This window comes from Octopus bimaculoides, chromosome 18, assembly GCF_046866305.1.
Source record: "Octopus bimaculoides isolate indiv1 chromosome 18, ASM4686630v1, whole genome shotgun sequence".
Classification (NCBI taxonomy): domain Eukaryota; kingdom Metazoa; phylum Mollusca; class Cephalopoda; order Octopoda; family Octopodidae; genus Octopus; species Octopus bimaculoides.
This window is the reverse complement of record NC_142945.1, coordinates 47,563,755-47,585,372: the sequence shown is the minus strand read 5'-3', so window position 1 is coordinate 47,585,372 and position 21,618 is coordinate 47,563,755. Positions and strand designations below refer to the sequence as shown.

Sequence of the window (21,618 nt, the reverse complement as noted above, 5' to 3'; positions counted from 1 at the left end):
CTGTTTTGCTTTTGTGCCTTTTTGCTTTTTGTATATTTAACTGCCTGTCCAGCCCGTGCTGATGTGGTAATTATTTAGTTTTGCTAATTTCATCGAAATTAACCAAGGGGTTCATCTCTTACTCGCACTCTCTTCTGATAATTATCTTGGTGTCAAAGCTAAAACTAACTTATTGTTATCTTACAGGACCCTGATAAATACCGGTTTGGGAAAACAAAGATTTTGTTCCGTGCTGGTCAGCTTGCACTCCTCGACAAACTGTTGAGTGATCGACGCATCAAGTGGTCAGTTATGGTACAAAAGCAGGTGCGGACGTTCCTGTGCAAGAGACACTTCGAGAAGATCAGACGTTCAGTTTTCTTACTACAAATTTATGGCCGTGGATATATAGCACGCTTGTAAGGACCTCCAACTTATTTTTTTCACCCCCATCTCTCTCCGTTTCAGTTAAGGTTTTTGTTCCTTTTGGTACAAGCATTTAATACTAAGTTTGATGGAAAGATTCTAACAAAGCATCAGGGATGAAACAATAAGATGAGGCTGCTTGTATTGAGGGACCACCTGGACGTTTGAAAGTCACAGTTTGTTGCTACAGGGGACTTTAACCATTGCAGCCCCTCTTACTACAAGGAGAATCACATCCAAACATCTAGACATATCTGCAACACCCTGCAACACATCTGCAACATCCCACAACACATCTGCAACATCCCACAACACATCTGCAACATCCCACAACACTTCCACAGCACACCTGCACCACTCCACAGCACATCTACAACACCCTACAATGCATCAGACTACAACATCATCCTAACAACACTATCTCTCTCCCACACACTCCAGACACATCTACAACACCTCATAACACAACAACAGTTTCATTCTAACACGCTTAGTCCAGACGCATCTCCAGCACTCCACATCTGCCACATTCCACAATACCTCTGTCACACCCCAGCAAGAGATCTACCATACAACCTCACAACAATTCTGCCACACACATTCACAACACATCTACAACTACCCCCCCCCACATCTACAACGCTCCATGCCCCTACTGTAGCACCATCCTAACAACATTATCTCTCTCCAACGGCTCAGCCAAACATACAAAAACACATACAGGAATAACCACATCGCTGACCCTTCCTAGCCACACTGTCCTTGGACGATTTCCTCCTACTCAAGGGCTGAGCAGCAACAACTCTTGTGTGTTCTTGGCTAAATCCCTCTTATTGACCACCTTCAATGTGGCCACCAGAATCTATTGAATCTGTAGAAATAAAGAGGACAACAAGGAGAGAGAGAGAGACAGAGAGAAAGAGAGAGAGAGAGAAAGAGTACAACTCTGTCCATACTGTCACTTTGCACTCCATACCATTCAGCACTGTGTGTCACAATGTGTGCTCCCTGGACCCTGATCTCTGGCCCTCGGTCAACTGGAGGGGACATGATAATACTAGGACGACAGATCTTCAACTTGTATCTTGTTGTTCAGATGATTCATTTCATAGGACTGGTGGATCAGGGTTGACCTAGGGCTCTACAACACCACCACCACCACTGCCCTCATCATCATGAAATGTTGTAGATTGCTAATCAGAACTTGTGCATGATAAAGTGATATGTGGTGATATCACAACACTGAAAAGATGACATCTGACCAACACAAGCCTGTAAATTTATGATCAGCTAGATTCCAGTTACAATTACCCAATCTTTTATTCAGGCATAATATATCTAGGACTACATTTTTCAATGTGCCCTTCCCTTTTTTTTTAAAGACAGTTGCATGTGATTTGAAGGAGATTCAGTTGCTGTTTCTTGGATGATGAAACAGCAACTGCTTATAGATGCTTCCTCATTGATGCTAACTCATTGATCTACTTTAGCAAGCTATTAGGAGATCAAATGGTAGTCCCTTTTTCCTGTAACACTTTCCACAGTACATCTGCCCGACCTCATCCATAACACTGAAACAGTTAGAAAATTACTATTTCCAAATCTCACAACGTGACGTATTCGGCAACAGTACTTTGTAGTAAAGATTGTTTGCCAACATAACGTGGCAGTCCTGGTTTATGTCATATAGCCAACTGGAGACGATGTCTCCTGGGGCTAAATTACAACAACATTAGTCCTAAACCAGGACTGCCATGTTATGTTTGTAAATAATCTTTACTACTGAAACAGTTAATACTGTGATTCTTTGAATTGTCTTTGACTTTCTTCCATTGTTGTGGAATATTTGTTCAGTACATCATGCCATTTTTTTTTTTTGAATCTATGCAGAGCCTTCGAAGAACGACGCAGGATACATGCCTCCATTAAGATTCAAGCTTATTTTCGAGCGTTTCTTGTTCGCAAAGTGTTCCAAGAGAAGAAAATGGCTGCCATTGTTGTCCAGGTTAGTTTGGAACATTCTTTTCTCTTATTTAACGATATTAATTATCTCTAAATGACCATAGTGCTAGAGAAGGGTCCATATGGGAAAACAAAGCATTAGAACGCAAGACTTGGTGCCAGTCTTGCTTCTCTTTAGTTCAGAGGTTTGACCAAAGTCAACTCCAACACTGGGACCAACTTCATGCAAGCATGAAGGCACACTGGCAAAATGCTGCTCCTCTAAATGGAAACCTTACCTGTCATTGTGATTTTGTGGCACAAGGCAAAGCAGGCCTTACCATCCACTGAAGAATACACATTGTAAATGATCCACAAGTACTTAAGTAAACTGAGTCCTCAACCTGTTCTCTTTGCCAAAAAGTTTGATAGGCACCAGCAGGTCTCAGGTTTCCTTCTTGAGTCATATTGACTCACGAGGGCTGGTTTCCCAGTTTCATGGCGTATATAACCCCCATCTGGATGGGTCGCCAGTCTGTCACAGGATTACTCATTTTTGCCAGCTGTGTTGACTGCAGTGATGTGAAATGAAGTGTTTTGCTGAAGAACACAATGCATTGACCAGTCCAAGAATTGAAACCGCAGGCTTACAGTCATGAGCCCAACACCCTAACCACTAAGCCACATGGCTTCACAAAGTACAGGTGTAGTTATGTAGTAATAAGTTTTTCTTTCTCACCACAAACTTCTGGGTTCAATCCCACTACTTAGCACCTTGGGGATGTGTCTTCAATTATATAGCCCCAGGCTGACCAGAGTCCTTATGAGTGGATCTGGTAGACAGAAATTGAAAGAATCCCATCATATACCTACATACATGGTTTCTGAAACTTTGGAGCCATTTACCAGTGAGTTTGGTTTGTGTGGAAGAAGAGAGCCTGAAATGTCAGTTCTTCAAAGTTTTTTTTATATCCTTGGCATATCAGTGTCACAGCAATAATGTTGTTTAGAATATACTGTCTGAAAACTCGGGTTGGTCATGGTTAGATTGTCTTTGATAATAAGTCTGCTGGTAGAAGACTGGACTGACCTAGGGCTAAAGAATCACAGCTACATCCATTATGTGTTAACCTTGCTCTTTAAATGGTTTCAAATTTGTTCCTGTTTCATGAATCCTGTTGTCTTTCTAATTCCAGAGATATGCCCGGAGAGTGCTGGCTCAAAGACTATTCCGCAGGTTGGTGGCTGACCGTAATGCCACAATTCTTCAAACCCACATTCGTGCCTGGATGGCTCGAAGGAAGTTTGACAAAGTCCGCCACGGTGTCGTCCTATTACAGTCTCATGTTAGACGTAGAGCTGCCAAGAAGGTCTTCAAAGAACTTAAGGTAAATTCTTTTGACAATTATTTCCCCAGAGATTCTTCAAGTCAGCCTAGTATTTGTGTGTGTGTATGTAATTATGGAGCTTAATTAGTTAATCAACTCTATAATAAAAGTATTTAGCATCCAGTTTTAGAAATCATGTTAAAACAGACAATGGTGCCTGGTGTGGCCCTTGGCCTTACCAGCTCCCTTCAAATCATCTAACCCATGCTACCATGGAAAACAGATATTCAGTGATGATAATGAGGATGATTATAATGAATGCTCAATCAGGTGTAATACTTAATTATTCACATTGTTTTCAATTAATCATTCTTTATCTTGTCGCTTTAAGATTTTGATGATGTGATTGTTTACTTTTAGAACGACACTGTAGAGTATGTGTGAGAGGCCAGATCTGGCTGATTTCAAAATAAAACAATATTTCGGTTGGATATGACTGGTTTAAATGCTAAAAGGTTAAACGTGGTCACATCTAATGACTGTTTAATTATGTCATCTAATTACTGTGTATGTGAGTGAGTGAGAGAGAGAGAGAGAGAGACAAAGAGATGTTAACAAACATTAAAACATGGTCCTGTCAATTCACTGATTACCCATTTAAAGTAATATCATGTGAGAATGAGGATTTAGTAATCTAATGAGAGAGAGATAGAGCCTCTACATGGCTGGTTGACTTGCTAGAAACTGCAGCCAAAGCTCCCTTATATTACATCCCACCTGAAAAGGAAAAGACAACACTGGGAAAATAAAGTGAAGATGGTCATGTCTGGAATGGCTTTGACTATAAGTCTGTTTAATCAAGGCTCACTGCCCTGGGACCAACAGCAACCAAAACAACAAAGAAACACTGTAGATATAGTAACTAAAGAATCTCACTATTGGTGTATTATCTCTATTCTTGTAGATTCACCCCAGATTTTCAAAATCTGTAATCTGGAGAATCTACAAGAATAGATGCAAGCACTAATTTATAAAAACATGTAACATATTAATAAAAATCTGTTAATGTACAACCATCCAGATATCTGAGTATCTTATTATTTTTTCCAATATATATATATATATATATATATATAATACAAATAATAAATGAGTATATGCATATATACGTACATGTATGTACATACTTCCATCTACCTGTAAATATAGATGCATATCTGGGTACAGGACACTGAAAACAAAACGTAGACAAAATGATAAACAAAGTACAGAAAACACACAGACCACATAGAGAATATTTCCTTCATCAGCTGCCACCTTGTCTGTTGTTTTTTCGTGAATTCTCTTATATTTTTACATATATATATATATATATATATATATATATATATATATCACTCACAGACATGTATATCTCTAATAATGCATATTTGTTTGTGCTTTTTTTGCAGAGAAAGGCCAAAGACACAGATGAACTGAAGTTGTCCAACCGACGTCTGTGTAACAAGATTATTGAATTGTCTAACCAAATTAAAGAGAAGGTAGGTGTCTGTGTATGTGTGTGGATTGGTGTAGATGGATGTGTGATTGTATTTGGTGATGTGTGTGGAGATGTGGAGATCTTGGTGTCTGGATTTGTTTGTGGTTGTTTGATAGTCTTCAATGATGTGTGTGTGTGTGTGTGTATATGTCTGTAGAGATATACATTTGAGTATGGACGTGTGTACATCTGTGTGTGTTGTGTAGTTGTAGGTGTTTGAACGTGTGTATGATTTTATCCAGTGATGTGTGTGTAGGGATGTATTCAGATTTGTGTGTAGATATATTTGTGTGGATCACTTTGTAGACATGTGATTGCAAGTATGTTTGTGTGGATATGGCTATATGTGTATGTTTATGTGGACATGGGTGTAAGCAAATGTGTTTACGTAGATATGGTTGTACATGTGTGTGTGTTTGTGTGGGTATGGTTGTATGTGTTTCTACATATGGTTGTATATGTATGTTTGTATGGATATGACAGTATGCATGTGTGTGTGTGTGTGTGTGTATATATGTTAGTGTGTTCTTTGTTGATTAAGGTTCAAAGTTCCATTAATTCATAGGTAATCTCTATATATATGTAAACATTATCTATAGAGAGACAAACAACATCTATTTGTTTCCTATTTTTTTACATAGCCAATATTTACTTAATTAATAATAAATCAATCAATGAAATTTTTCTGTTATTGTAATAAGTTATTTTTGTTTCTTTAAAAATAAAATTTTATTTTTAAAATTGCCAATCTGACTCTTGATTTAATTATCATTTGTATATTTTTATATTCCCACCTCACTTCCTCGTTCCAATCGTTTTAGGAGCATGACTTGAAACATTTGAGAAGTAATGAGGCCAGCAACAAACAGTTCCAAGACTTGTATGAAAAACTCTCCACAGAGCATGATGGCTGCAGAGAGATCAGACTGAGGTTGCAGGATGCCGAGAGTCTTGTCTCAGAACTGAAGGGCAACTTGAAACAGAAGACTGAAGAATTAACTGTCCTAATGGCAGAGAAGAAGAAGATGAAACTGACCTATGATGAGGTTGGTGAATTCTGTTGAATGGAGTGTTGTTGTTGTTGTTGTTGTTGTTGATGTTTTGTGTTTCCTGTCAATGAGCTGTCATTGTAGGGATGAATGACAACAATCAGTGGTTGCCACTGTTTTTGTAGAATCCACACTCTTGACCAACATGTACCACTTCCTTGCCTGGATAATGTCCATCTTTCACACTTCTATAAGTGTCTGTCTGTCTGTGTGTCTATCTGCACGTCCCTGTAAAATCCACCAAACACCACCATCACCACCATCACTACCACCATCATCATTTCCACCATCACCAGTTCCTTGTCTCTTGTCCTTCATTAAAGACATCAACCCCCTGTTTCACCTTTCTCTCAGTCACCCGCTTCATTGATTGACTCCCAATATACACAAACACTTTCTTCCTCTCTTTCAAAGTCCATTTTTGGTCTTACCTTGCTCATTCTGGCACAGATCCCAACAAATCTCTCTGGTCCTATTCATTCAAATCTGTTTATATATATATATATATATATATATATATGTATGATGTGTGTGTGTATCATATAAATTATTAAAATCGCAATCTGTATGTATCCTACTTAAAGCAGATACATCATGGAAAGCCTAATTAAGTGTGGTATTCATCCTCAGCATGTATTTTATAGGTGTGCAGTGCTTATCAGTGGCTACCTGCTGCTAACGAAGCTAAGAGGCAGAAATGCACATTTAGCAACACCACCACCACTGCTGTATAATTTTACTCTCCTGATATATTTCTGTGCTTTTTTAACACTCTACTATCAGTGGGTTGGGGTGCAAATACTGCAGTTAATGTATCTACTTTAAGTATAATATGCAGCTTGCTATTTTAAACTAAGATTTCTTCTGCTGCACATAATGAATTTGTAAATTATATTGTTTTTTTTTTGGTTTTTTTTTTTGTAGGAATCGAAAGTCTTGAATGAGAAAAACTCAACCCTCAACCAGAAACTCCTTAGTGCTCAGTCGAAGATAAAAGATGATGAAGGGAAAATTGAAGGTATTTTTCTTAAAATTTTTTATTATTGTTGTTAATGTTAACAACTATGTTTGTTGATATCACATGGTCAGAAATCTGAGATGACAATGTGATATGATATCTGAGAGGATCTTATAATGGGTGATATGTGATGATCATGTGGTATAATGCAGCACCATACCTGAGATGTTCATGAGGTATCATGTAGAAAATTTATGATAATCATATGGTAAAATATTTTTGGGGCTTGAATGATTCACTGGAAACATGGGTTTCATTCATTATCCTTAAACAAACTTTATTCGGGAACCTTTTGAGTGAGATAGCTACTGGACCTGAAGAAAATTCTAGATGGGCCCCACCTGCAAGGTCATGCGCTGTTTATCTTGAATTGAGATCACCATGTTGTGCACATATGGTTGTGATGCATGTACCTGTTGTACCCTTATCAAACAGGTAGTAATGATGGGTATACTGGACTTCGTATATTTGTACCCCAGTGTCACTTTGATGGCATTCACGACTCTCCCGCTCAATAATAATAATAATAATAATAATTTTCAATCTTTCACATTTCTCTTATTTTCTTTCTTCAGAGTATATGCAGAAAATTGAATCACTGACAGCTGTTGACAGACAGCGAGACATGGCCATTGAGAAAGCCCACCACGAGAAAATGATGAATGATTACGAACAACTAAAACAACTCTACGACAACCTGCGGCACGAAATGACAGTACTGAAGCAGAGCCACCATCGTACACCTTCGGACCACAGCACAATCAGCTTTGAGTCAGCTGAGGAGGAGGTGCCACCTGCTGAAGTTGAGGAAGATGAAGAACAACTGGCTGCCAATATTGTAGCCGAGGTGGTTGCAGAACAAGACGACAAGGAGGTAATTAATATATCTTAGCGTGTGTTAATGACCGGTAGGGACACAGTATTTCGTTATGCAACCATAACAGAGTACAAAGTATGAAGGCGCATGGCTCAGTGGTTAGAGCATCAGGCTTACAATCATGTGGTTGTGAGTTCAATTCCTGGACCGAGTTGTGTTGTGTTCTTGAGCAAGACACTTTTTTCACATTGCTCCTGTTCACTCGTCTGTAGAGATGAGCTGTGATGTCATTGGTGCCAAGCTGTATCAGCCTTTGCTTTTTCCTTGGGCGACATCAGTGGCATGGAGAGGGGTGGCTGGTATGCATGGGCGACTGCTGGTCTTCCATAAAAAACAACCTTGCCTGGACTTGTGCCTTGGAGAGGAACTTTTTAGGTGCAATCCCATGGTCATTCGTAACAAAAAGGGGGTCTTTATTCTATACAACAAAGGATATTAAACGTTTTTATAAGTCAATACCCTGTTCTACTGTGTTAGCAGTGCTATTAAATCACTTGTTAAGGGTATTTCTACAGACTTTCTATAGAAATTATAACTAACACCGATTTCGTTACGTCTTTGTATCCAAGACGCCTGATATAAGCAACAATATTGTGATTAAAATATGAAAAATGAGTAATGGGTGTTACGAAATCAGTGCTGCCTGTGGTTCCTATTGAAAATCTGTAGAGCTAACTTTGACAAGTGACCTTGTGTGTGGTCTTGTGGTTAGGGTTGTTGCACCCACAGTTGCAAGGTCACGGTTTCAATTCCCAGACTAGGTGGTGTGTTGTGTTGTTGAGTAAAAGACTTCATTTCATGTTGCTTGAGTCCACTCAGCTGTAAATAGGTGGCCTTGTGTGCCATTCAGGGCAATGTTGGGATCTTTGTCACTTATGCACCAATGGAAACTAGGGAGCTGGCCCCAGGTGTCCTACGATTCAAGAAAGTACTTAGTGTGTGTGGTACAACACTCTAGGGTTCAGTGATGTGTGTGGTGGTGTTACCCTATAAGTTATCTCTGATCCTGCAGAGCTATGATCAAATACAGTCCAGCCATGACCATCCTGAACAGAACCTACATTAGGCAAAGTATCCTTTAAAACAATCAGATGAGATTGGAGGAAGATTTGGCTGCTACTTCTAGCTAGTCACTGTATCATATAATGGTTTCTTTGTCAGGGTGAGTGTGTGGTATACCTTCATCGTTAAGAAATTTATGCAATCAATGCCATTTCCAAAGGGAGGTCACTCTCACTGCCTTATCTATTATGGCTTAGCCAAGAGTCAGGACGGAACGTTGTTAAACCACCTTCAGACTAACCCTATACCATTCTGCAGTTGGTTGGTTGTCCATCCACTCCATGTTGATTACTCTCCCACCGCATTCATCCACCCACCCACCCACCACGCACACACACACACATGCCTGTCGTTAGATACTTATACTAGAGTAGTTTCTGACCTTCCAAAGACAATTCTGTCTTTGGTTTCATTATTCCCTGTCTTCAGGAAATGAGCTGGCAGAATTGTTAATAAGTCAGCAAAAGGCTTAGCAGCGTTTCCTCTGGCGCTTTGCATTCTGGGTTCAAATCCCACCGTGGTTGACTTTGCCTTTCATCATTTCTGGGGTTGGTTGATAAAATAAGTACCAATTGAGCACTCAGGTTAATGCAATCAATTAACCCCACGACGCAAAGTTTCAGGCCTTGTGACTATAATAGAAAGGATTATTATTGTTAATATTAATAAGGCAGTGAGCTGGTACAATTGTTAACGTCATCTTCGTCATTTAACGCCTGTTTTCCGTGCTGGCATGGGTTGGGTGGTTTGACAAGACCTGGAAAGCCAGTGGACTGCACCAGGCTTCACTGTCTACTTTGGCATAGCTTTTATGGCTGGATGCCCTCACTAACACCAACCACCTTACAGAATGAACTGAGTGCTGTTTCGATGTGACCCCAACACCAACAAATTCTGTTCGTGGCTAGATGCCCTTCCTAATGCCAATCACTTTACAGAGCAGCCTAAGACAAAATGCTTAGCAACATTTCGTTTGGCTCTTTACATCATGGGTTCGAATTCTGCTGGTGTCAACCTTGCCTTTCATCTTTTCAGGGTCAATAAAATGAGTGCCAATTAAACACGGGGGTCAATGTAATTGATTTACTTCCATCCTTAAAATTCCTGGCCTTGTGTGCCAAAATTACTCTTGGTCCCTTTTTTTTTAATTTGTATTACCTAAATGGCACATGAGGATGACATGATGTGGGGGTCAAAAGTTGTGTGGACTGATCCTTCTTGAACCAGCTTCTGCTTCTTAATTAAATCTCGTTCATATCACCATTGACCAATAAATTAGGAGTGATGGTCACTAGGTTTCTTGCCCTCAGGTTGTCTGGCTTGTGTATTTCTAGATGTTTCTGTAAACATTGGGATTTCAGATACACGTGTGTGTGTCTGTGTGTGCATATGCTTGTTTGTGTATGTATATATGTATATCTATGTGTGTGTGTGTGTGTATGTTTCTGTGTGCCTACACACACACACGCACACACATACTAACACACACACAGTATATTCATTATGTAACTTCCTACTGTTTCAGGATATGCTAATTTAAACTTGATTAGCAATAATGATGTTAATAAGATAATAATGACCATAATGATGAGAAGGAAGATAACGAAATGAACACTGATTAACAAAAAATAATCGAGTTCTATTTTTTGTCCGTTACTTAACATAACTGTTAATCATTTCAATTTTATTCCTGAAAGCCAAGAATCATCCGATCGTTGGAAGAGAGTCGTAAGGATTGATATAAACAACAGTCGTACCACATCTACCTCTAAATATATGACCTTACATGAGAAATCATCATTATTGTTGCCACTGTTATCATTATTTGTAAATGAATTATTGTCTCCACTTCACAGGACCAAGGTTATGGGACCAGTAGACGTTCGGACAGACCTGTTCCAGCTGAACGAAAAACCCGACCAGTCCAAAGACAACCAACCCTGGATGACGTATGTATAAATTCACTCATTCCATTTAACAAATCCCATACAATTTGTAAGGTTTCTTATGCCACTCACCTGACAGCTTTATGGTAATAAGTGGGGATTAGTATCTTGCATATAATAATAATAATAATAATAATAATAATAATATTCAGGGACCTTTTGAGCAGGATGGGCTACTCAACCTGCGTAACTGGTACTTACTTTATCGACCCCGAAAGGATGAAAGGCAAAGTCGACCTCGGCCGAATTTGAACTCAGAACGTAGCGGCAGACGAAATACTGCTAAGCATTTCGCACGGCGTGCTAACGTTTCTGCCAGCTCGCTGCCTTGAATTAATCCTGCCTTATCCCATAGCTTGAAGATTTTAATGATGGAATAGTTTATTTTTAAAATGACATTGTAAGGTAGGTGTGAGGGACCAGATCTGACTTGTTTGAGCATAAAGCAGGTAGAATATTTTGGCCAGATATGGCTAGTTTAAACACTAAAGGGTCAATATATTATATTCTACAACTAATTCATTAGCCCTAGAATTTCAGTTTGTGTGGATAGTCTATTTCCTTAAGTTAAATCATGTACTGATACACATTCTGTTAGCCCAGGGGTCCCCAAATTCTTTAGACCATTGACCCCTCATCGGCCCCCAGGCATGTACAAGAAAATAAATTAATAATAGTAATTAAGTAGATACACATTTATCGACCCCTTGAATAGTCCCATCGACACCCACGGGTCAATATCACCCAGGGGTCAATATCACCCACTTTGGAGATCTCTGTTTAGCCAATATTCACTGGAGTGCTAACTTATGATCCAGCTCAGATTTTGTTTTTAATCTGCTTTTATTTGATGTGTGTGTGTGTGTGTGTTATAACATTTCATTGCAGTAAAAATGTCTCTCCTGTTCTGTATTCTTAGCCTGAGAAGGAAGACCTCAGTTTGCTGTTGAAGTTACAAAACCACATTAAAGAGTTGGAAAAGGAGAACAAACGCCTGGTGACGGAGCGAGAACGACTCGATGAGGAGAACAAAGATAAAGGAAATACTGTGTACAACTCACTCAAGGTAAGGGGAAGTGGAGACATTCATTCTGTTATGTGTGGGGAGGGTGGATGGCTTGGCGTACGTTGTATGCACATGCATATATGTACGTATTAAAACATATACATCATTGTGCATACATTTATACAGGGATATGTATGTACAACTGTTGTATATATTTTATCTCATACCTTACACTTACACAAACAATATATATATATATATATATATATATATATATATATATAGGAAAGAGGGTTTCCTATATATTATCACTCGTGTGGTACCTTGCAAGTTTACTTCATTATATATATATATATATATATATATATATATATATATATATATATATAACAATAAAGTTTGCATTTTTGTATTGGGCACTTGTATTAAATATACAGCAGAAGACCATAGGCTTGAAATGTCAGAGACTTTTCCATTTTTCCTGATCATCAAATTAACCCATCACTTGCCATGGGCCTCATTTGGAGATCTGCTATAAAACAGTCTCACTGCCATTTGTTCATTGTATTTAAAGTGAATTGTTTATGGGCATTGCATTTGCAGAGGTGTGTTTAACAATATTTAGTAGTTAAAGTTTGTCGTTATTATCCCTAGCTAATTCTAGAGGACATTTCATGTCATAAATTGCAATTTATAAAATAATACACACACGTGTATTATTATTATAAATTGCAATTTATGTGGGGGTGGGGGGTCTTTACACACACACACACAGTTCAGAAGGTTTATATTTGTCTATGTACTTGAATGCTTTTGTACTGTTGCCCTTGTGGCCAATACAAAACGAGTCTTTATTAATGTTATTCTTATTCACACCTGCTTCTTCCTCTCAATGCACAATTTTACACACGCTATCGTCTATCCACGAGCTCCCTGCTGCTCCCATATATACACACACACACACACATCACACAACACCCCTGCAGCAGTCTTCCAGTCTCCCAGACTTTCCAATGTTGTCCCTTTCAGATGCAAGAAATCGAGAACGACAACGACAGGATGAAACGAGAAATCGGCAACTTGATGAATGCGTTGTCCAAAACCCCCAAATATGAAGAAGGAACCACAGAGGCTGGCAAAGCCTTTAAAAGTCAGTATCACCTCTAGTTTTTGGATCTTCTCTGTCTCTCCTCCCTCCTCCTCCCCTTTCTTCTCCCTCTTCTATCTCTCTCTCTCCTCTTTCCCACCTTTTTTCACTTCACACTCTGCTTCCCTTCCCTTTCTTCCTCTGAACCATTTTAATATATGTCTGTCTGCCTGCACTCTCTCCATAAAATTGCAATCTTCTGCTAAAATTAGAAATAATCATCATCTTCATCATCATCATCATCATGCTGGCAGAATGATAAGGCGGGGGGGAGCTGGCAGAAATGTTAGCACGCCGGGCGAAATGCTTAGCGGTATTTCGTCTGCCGTTACGTTCTGAGTTCAAATTCCGCCAAGGTCGACTTTGCCTTTCATCCTTTCGGGGTCGATTAAATAAGTACCAGTTACGCACTGGGGTCGATATAATCGACTTAATCCATTTGTCTGTCCTTGTTTGTCCCCTCTATGTTTAGCCCCCCCCCCCCCCCGTGGGCGGTAAAGAAATAACAATCATAAGCATGCCAGATAAAATTCTTAGCAGCATTATGTCTGTCTTTGCATGCTGAGGTGGACTTAGCCTTTCATGTTTTTGGGGTCAATATCTATCTGTCTATCTATCTATCTTTGTCTGTCTATTTGTTTTCTCTTTAACTCTATTTCTGTCATTTTGTCATTTTTCTATGTATCTGTCTATTCTGTCTTTCTGTCTGTCTGTTATTTGCCTTGTATCTACCTCTCTATCCACTTGTCTATCTATCTATCTATCTATCTATCTATCTATCTATCTATCTATCTATCTATCTATCCATCTCTCTATCTATCCATCTCTCTATCTGTCTATCTATCTATCTATCTATCTATCTATCTATCTTTCTATCTATGTCTGTCTATCTTTCTGTATATCCTTCTTTCTTTCTTCCTTCTTTTCCCCACCCCTCCCACCCATTTACTGAATGACTTATATAGCTCTACCCCTTCCTTAACCCTATACACCCACCTCACTAACCCTACTATTATCTTTAATTTTATTCTTCTCTCCAGACCAATACGACACAATGGTGGAAGAACTTGACCGGCGCCGGTCCGAGATATTATTCATCAAGAGCATCTGGCTTGGTGACAATATTGAGAAGAAAGACGACGTTCACAACAAACAACATGGCGGCGAAGAACTGAGTGAAGAGGAGGAATTGAAGACAGCCTTTGAGTTCCACCAGAAGTTAAACAGGTTAGACAAACAGCATATTCCATTTTTAATGTGGGGGGTGAAGGGTGTTGTGTATGTGTGTTCATGCGTACCTGTTCTTCTATGTGGTCATCCTCATGCTGTCCGAATGTTTCAGTGACCATCCAGCTGGTGGTTGTGTCCTTCATTTTCAAGCTGTTTCCTCACCAGCCTCTTGTGCACGCAAACAGAGACAGACATGCACTCTCACACACACACACACACACACACACACACACACACATATACACATGTATGCTTTCACATTAACTGGTACTTATTTCATTGACCCCCGAAAGGATGAAAGGCAAATTTGACCTCGGCGGAATTTGAACTCTGAACGTCAAGGCAGACAAAATACTGCCAAGCATTTTGCCTGGCATGCTAACGGTTCTGCCAGCTCGACACCTTTTAATAACAATTATGCTTTCTGCTAAAGGCACAAAACCTGAAACATCAGAGGAGGAGACTCCTCGATTACATCAACCCCTGGTGTTTCACTGGTACTCAATTTATCGCCCCCCCCCCCAACACACACATACACATTGACACTCATACAGGAGTCTTCCAGAGAAGTTAGTGCGTGTCTGTGTATGACAGGTAGAGGTTTAAATTGTCTAAACCTACGGGGGTTGAGGGAGACATAGCAAAATGACGATGATGATGATGATAGTAATAATTCTTTTTCACAAAAGGCACAAGGCCTGAAATTTTGTGGGTAGGAGGGCAGGTAGCCAATTACATTGACCCCAGAGTTCAACTGCTACTTATTTTATTGAGCCCTGTAAGGGTGAAAGACGAAGTCGACCTCGGTAGAGTTTGAACTCATAATTTTTGTCTGGCATACTAACAATTCTGCCAGCTCACCACCTTTTAATAATAATAATCCTTTCAACTTTAGGCCTAAAATTTAACGGGAGGGGACCAGTCAATTACATTGACCTCCCCCCCATGTTTCACTGGTACTTAATTTATCGACCCTGAAAGGATGAAAGGCAATGTCGACCTCGGCAAAATAATGGTAATAATAATCCTTTCTAATATTGGCACAAGGCCTGGAATTTGGAATTTGAGGGGAGGGGGATGGTCGATCACATCGACCCCAGTACTTGACTGCTACTTAATTCATTAGTAAATCTGAAATCCCTCCACCCACTACAACCAATAAAGTCCCTGCTTTCTTCAAAATAGGGATCTCTTAATTCATCTTAATCCCTATTACCTTTTAAGATCGTAGGCTTGCACACTTTAGGCCAACCCTACAGTTTCATTTGAAAAGCATGCTGTCTTTATTCCACAAGATATCAATCACCGGTTGTCATAGTTATTAAGTCCCCAAATAGCCTGACGTTAGATCAACCTGGATTACACGAAGGGCAAGGAAATAGTAATTTATTTAAATGATAATTCTAAATTCATATTTAATCTGATTCTAACTCAGTAAGATAGATTAGAATATGTACGGCAAATGTCAGGGGTCACTTGCCTAGCAGACCCATCTGGGGTTTCCATTCCAGTCAGCCATTATCACTCTCTTGTAGGGTGAAACCTCATGTTACATTTTGTGATGATCATAGGCCTACCTGCACACTTGAGGTAATTATAGTGTCTAGAGGTGGGGGTACTATTGTATGTAGGCCTTACCTATCTACCCTAGCTAATTACTAGGTGGATGGGGCACTATCATGGTTGTAAGCCTTACCTATTTACCCTGGCTAATTACAGGGTGGATGGGGCTCTGTTGTGGTTGTAAGCTTTTCTGTTAACCCTAGCTTAATTACAAGGTGGACAAGGTACGATTGTGATTGGGTAAATAACCCTTGTTATTGACCCTTTGGTGGAAGGGGAATATAGTTGATTATTGTGACCCTTGAGCATGACTGGTCCTTATTTTAAACTTGACTTTGGCAGAATTGGAAATTAAAATGTAAAGGGTCACCTACAATCACCACCAAGTATTCTGTTTGATGCCCTTACAATTCCCTTGACTGCCAAAAACAAAAGGGTTCATAAGCTAGAATCATCACTTTTCTAAGGATTTTTGTGCCTCTGTCTAATTATATATATATATGGCACGTAAAATACACCATTTTGAGCATGGCCGTTGCCAGTACCGCCTGACTGGCCCTCGTGCCGGTGGCACGTAAAAGCTCCCACTACACTCTCGGAGTGGTTGGCGTTAGGAAGGGCATCCAGCTGTAGAAACTCTGCCAAATCAGATTGGAGCCCTGGTGTAGCCATCTGGTTTCACCAGTCCTCAGTCAAATCGTCCAACCCATGCTAGCATGGAAAGCGGACGTTAAACGACGATGATGATGATGATGAGTGCATATGTGTTAGTGTGTGTGTCTCCATGTGCATGTATATATGTGTGTGTTTATGGTTCTGCATTATCACTTATTTATATCTCTGCATCTGATTCACTGAACATCTAATTCCTTTTTTTTTTTTTCTATTATTTGTGTACAGAAGAGTAAAATATTTCAATCATTTTTTTTTTGTCTAATATATAATATCAATCATTATCAATATTATTGTATATTCCGGATACTACAAGTTGAATTTTCCAGCGCAACCTACACATGTACACCAAGACAACTTCCGAGAAACCAAAAATTCCATGTGAAATGCACCAGGGTTTAGAAAGACAGCGACGACATTTTAACAATTACGCTACATGTTTATGCCAAGTGCTACATCGACTTGTATGCCGGAAAATACAATATTATTGTTGTTGTTGTTATTGCAGCTGCTGTTGTTGTTGTTGTTGTTGCTGCCACGTTACTAAAAGCCACTGCTGAGCAAATGAATCTGTCTATTAACCCAGCTGCTATGTCTTGCATGCCGTTCTTTATAGGCCAGATGATAATACATCTGCACCGCCGCCACCGTCCCCACAACAACAACAAGAGGTAAACAACTGCGATGTTTGCTGCACACATCGAAACCACGATTGTGAGGCTGAACTCTCTGGCTTCACCCAACAGATCAGGTGACTGCTTCTCGGTGCCCTGTCACACTCCCTCTCATCCTCTTTTACCTCCTACTCTTCCTCCTGTTGATGATGATGATGATGATTATGATTATGATTACTGTTATGATTTAATCTATACTCTACCTGTTTACCTTCCCCCCTCTCTCTCTCTCTCTCTTCTCTTACCCTTCCCCCCACCAACCACTTTATCTTTATTTTTTCTTCTTTCCTCCACTCCAAATTGTTCTGTTTTTTGTTTTTTTTTTCCCCCTTACTGACTGCTGTTATTTCTTTAACTTATTCAAATATGTCATGACTGCTACATGTTGGTGCATCAACACTGTCACCACTAACTCCTACATGTTTAATCTCACTACTGCCACTGCTGTTACTACTACTACTACTACTACTACTACTACTACAGAGCGCTACATGTTGGTGCACTGCCATGAATACCAACTTGCTACATGCTTATGCAACACCTCCACCCCCACCATCACTACTACTACTATTAGTACAACTACTACTACTACTACTACTACTACTACTACTGTTACATATTGGTGCACTATTGACTTCTACATGTTGGTGTGCCAACACCAACACTGATTGCTACATGTTTGTATATCATTAGTACTACTGCTACTGATTGTTACACGTCGGTGAAACAGTGCCATTATTGCTGACTGCTTCATGTTGGTATGTCAACACCATTATAGCAACTCCGTGTTGGTGTACCAACACTACTGCTACTACAAACTGCTACATGTTGGTGAGACAACACTGTTACTGCTGAGTGTTCCATGTTGGTGTACCAATATCACTGACTACTACATTTCAGTGTACTAGTGTCCCTACTGATGGCTTCTTATAAAAGTACTACTACTACTACTACTACTAATAATAATAATAATAATAATAATCCTTTCTACTATAGGCACAAGGCCTGAAATTTGGGGGAAGGGATTACGTCAATTACATTAACCCCAGTGTGAAACTGGTGCTTATCATAGTAATAATCTTTTTTACTAAAGGCACAAGGCTTGAAATTTGTGGGGAGAGGGGCTAGTCGATTACATCAACCCTAGTATGAAACTGGTACTTACTTTATCAACCCTGGAAGGATGAAGGGCAAAGTCAACCTCAGCAGAATTTGAACTCAGTACACGAAGACAGATGAAATGCCACTCAGCCTTTCACCCATGTTCATCTGCCATTCCTGGGAGGGTTTTGAGGGTTGAGTCCTTAGCACCTCCTCCACAGGGTTGTATCAAAGGCAACTGTCATTAGACTTCCCAAATGGATTCCCAAACGTGATCAAATGAGACAATGGATACTCTTTTCTACTCTAATCACAAGGCCTGAAATTTTGGGGGAAGGGGACCAGTCGATTAGATCGACCTCAGTATGCAACTGGTTCTTAATTTATCGACCCCGAAAAAAGGAAAGGCAAAGTCGACCTCAGTGGAATTTGAACTCAGAACATAAAGACGGACAAAATGCCACTAAGCATTTCGCCCGGCGTGCTAACATTTCTGCCAGGTCGCCGCCTTAGATAAGACAATGGATATTATCCAACCATCTCATTCTTGGTTTATCCCTAGGTCTCCAGCCGGTTGGCTCGGCTTGAAGAATCTGTTTTGTGATTGTTTCCTTGCGAGATGCTAATCACACGTCTGTTGTACAGGAACTGTGGCCTCTCATGATATTAAAGTCTCTTCTGCTGGCAGTTTTTCTCTCTGATATAGCTTCAGAGTGAAAATCCTTAGCAATTAATTTATAATCTTTAATAATAATAATAACAATGATGATCTGGGTTGGGTGTGTTTCTCAATAACTCTGAATAACTTGGACGTTTTTTAAGAATTCATTTCCTTCCTCCACCCCTACTCTACCCAGCATTTCTACATTCTTCCTCCACCCATCGACGAGGACCACCACTACCACCACCACAACAACAAGATCAAGATCCGTTCTTACTGATTTCTTTCTTTCTTTCTTTCTTTTCATTTTCACACCCAAAGCTTCCAGAATCTCTCCTAATTCCTCCTTTCCTTCTTATACCACAAATACTACTACTACTACTACTACTATTACTACTTTTTATGCTGTCATGACTAACAGTATTACTATTACCACTACTATTACTATTAACCACTACCATTACTACTAACTACTACTATACTACTACTACTACCTGTTTTATATTATATAGCACCAGTAGGGAGGCCAGTGCCCTTCCCAGGCAGGTAAGAGTGGAGTGAATCTAAGAAAGGTGTGTAAGGTGTGGGGTGGCAGGGAATTTCAGTGGGATGCAGTGCTAGTGAAGAAGGATTGGGCAGAGGAATTGTTCTGTGGAGGTTTTGGTAAAGATGGCTGGTGCCCTTGGTGAGGATGGTGTTTAGTTTGGTAATTGAAATGAACAGGAGCTTTTGTAGTAGCAGTAGAAGATATAGGGAGCAGATACATGATGGCTGTGAGTCAGTTGCTATGGATACAGATTCAGTAGGTGAATGAACCTTTATCCATCTGCTGGGTGGCCTTCTTTCAGATGTTGTCAAGGTTGTTTGTGTGTGTTACATGTGTGTGTGTATTAGAAAAAATGATAAGGTACTCAGAGATCTGGATGGCTGTACAGATTTGAAATCTGAAGAATCTATTAGAGTAGATGCAAGCGCTACTATATGATTTATAAAAAACATGTGACATATTAATAAAAATGTACAACCATCCAGATATCTGAGTACCTTATTATTTTTTCTAATATATAATACCTGTACATCACCTCCAAACCTTCTAATATATATTTACATAAAGTTAGTAAGCTTTGAGCAGCCTATAGAAGGTATAAAAAAAGCAACTTTCAGGAACAATAGTCATTTATTGACTTAGAAGGTTATAAATTTTTTCCATATTGAAGTTTGATAAGCTAAAAAAACAAGGTATTTTATAGTTGACAGTTAGCAACTGGGGTTGTTGTGTATGCAGATAAAAATCCAAATTTACTAAATTTGGATATATATATATAATACAAATAATATATGAGTGAATGCATATATACGTACATGTATGTACATACCTACATCTACATGTATTTATAGATGCATATCTGGGTACAGGACGTTGCAAAAAAACGTGGACAAAATGATAAACAGAGTACAGAAAACACACAGGCCACATAGAGAACATTTCCTTCATCAGCTGCCACCATTCTAAAACTAAGCGTTTCAAAGAGATATATAATTTAGAGAAAAAATCCACAATTATTGAATTCATCAATGAAAGTACACAATCACATATAGAGAAATTTAATAAGTAAATACACTAAAAAGATCTGCATGAATCATGGGTACAATTCATTTTTGTCAGCTGAGTGGACTGGACCAATGTGAAATAAAGTGTCTTGCTCAAGAACACAACGCATCTCTGGGAATTGAACTCACGATGTTATGATTGTGAGCTGAATATCCATCCTAACCACTAAGCCATGGGTCTTCACTCTGTGTGTGTGTGTGTGTGTGTGTGTGTGTGTGTGTGTAAAGACTGTTTAATGAGGGACGAGGTCCTCATTGTTTACCGGAAGATGTACCCATGGCCCCCAATCTCTGACAGAAGGTCGAGTATGGTAGGGTGTGGCTCGATGATGTTGACCGTTGGGATTATCCTGCACCACCACCCCGCTCCACGGCAAAAGGTTACGGTGGGGTGAAATTCTGCTTTTTCTGCTGCTATTTTTGCATGGCCAAAATAACCAGACTACTACCACTACTACTACTACTACTTTCCCACCTCTGCTCCTTCCGTATTCTACAGCATATATGTGTGTATACATATATATGTGTGCATGTATATATAATATCTATATCTATTTATATATATATATATATATATATAGCATGTTGTAATATTCCTCTCAATATTGCATGCAGCATTGCATCTGTATGCTGAGATGGAAATAAGAAGCATTATTATTATGATTATTATTATTATTATTATTGTTATTTGTTATTATTGTTGTTGTTTTTATTATTATGATCAATGTGTTTATATCTGGTGATCTGTTGTATAATGTCTTAATGTTTGTATATCCGTGTGTGTGTG

At 39.3% G+C, this 21,618-nt stretch overlaps 1 protein-coding gene across 8 annotated transcripts in view; it reads left to right on the top strand.

Annotated features, from left to right (window-relative positions):
• Positions 1–21,618, top strand: part of LOC106873192 (unconventional myosin-Va) — a 146,383-nt gene that overhangs the window by 68,859 nt on the left and 55,906 nt on the right. For 4 of the 8 annotated variants that reach the window (XM_089366135.1, XM_089366133.1, XM_089366134.1 and 1 more), the window contains exons 20-31: positions 187–398; positions 2,296–2,410; positions 3,543–3,734; positions 5,126–5,215; positions 6,036–6,260; positions 7,188–7,281; positions 7,857–8,155; positions 11,077–11,169; positions 12,086–12,232; positions 13,202–13,322; positions 14,360–14,546; positions 17,401–17,535. In XM_089366135.1, coding sequence (XP_089222261.1) covers positions 187–398; positions 2,296–2,410; positions 3,543–3,734; positions 5,126–5,215; positions 6,036–6,260; positions 7,188–7,281; positions 7,857–8,155; positions 11,077–11,169; positions 12,086–12,232; positions 13,202–13,322; positions 14,360–14,546; positions 17,401–17,535 — 1,910 coding nt within the window. The remainder of the gene's footprint in view (positions 1–186; positions 399–2,295; positions 2,411–3,542; positions 3,735–5,125; positions 5,216–6,035; positions 6,261–7,187; positions 7,282–7,856; positions 8,156–11,076; positions 11,170–12,085; positions 12,233–13,201; positions 13,323–14,359; positions 14,547–17,400; positions 17,536–21,618) is intronic. The other 4 variants (XM_089366137.1, XM_089366139.1, XM_089366138.1 and 1 more) reach the window with 1 other exon arrangement.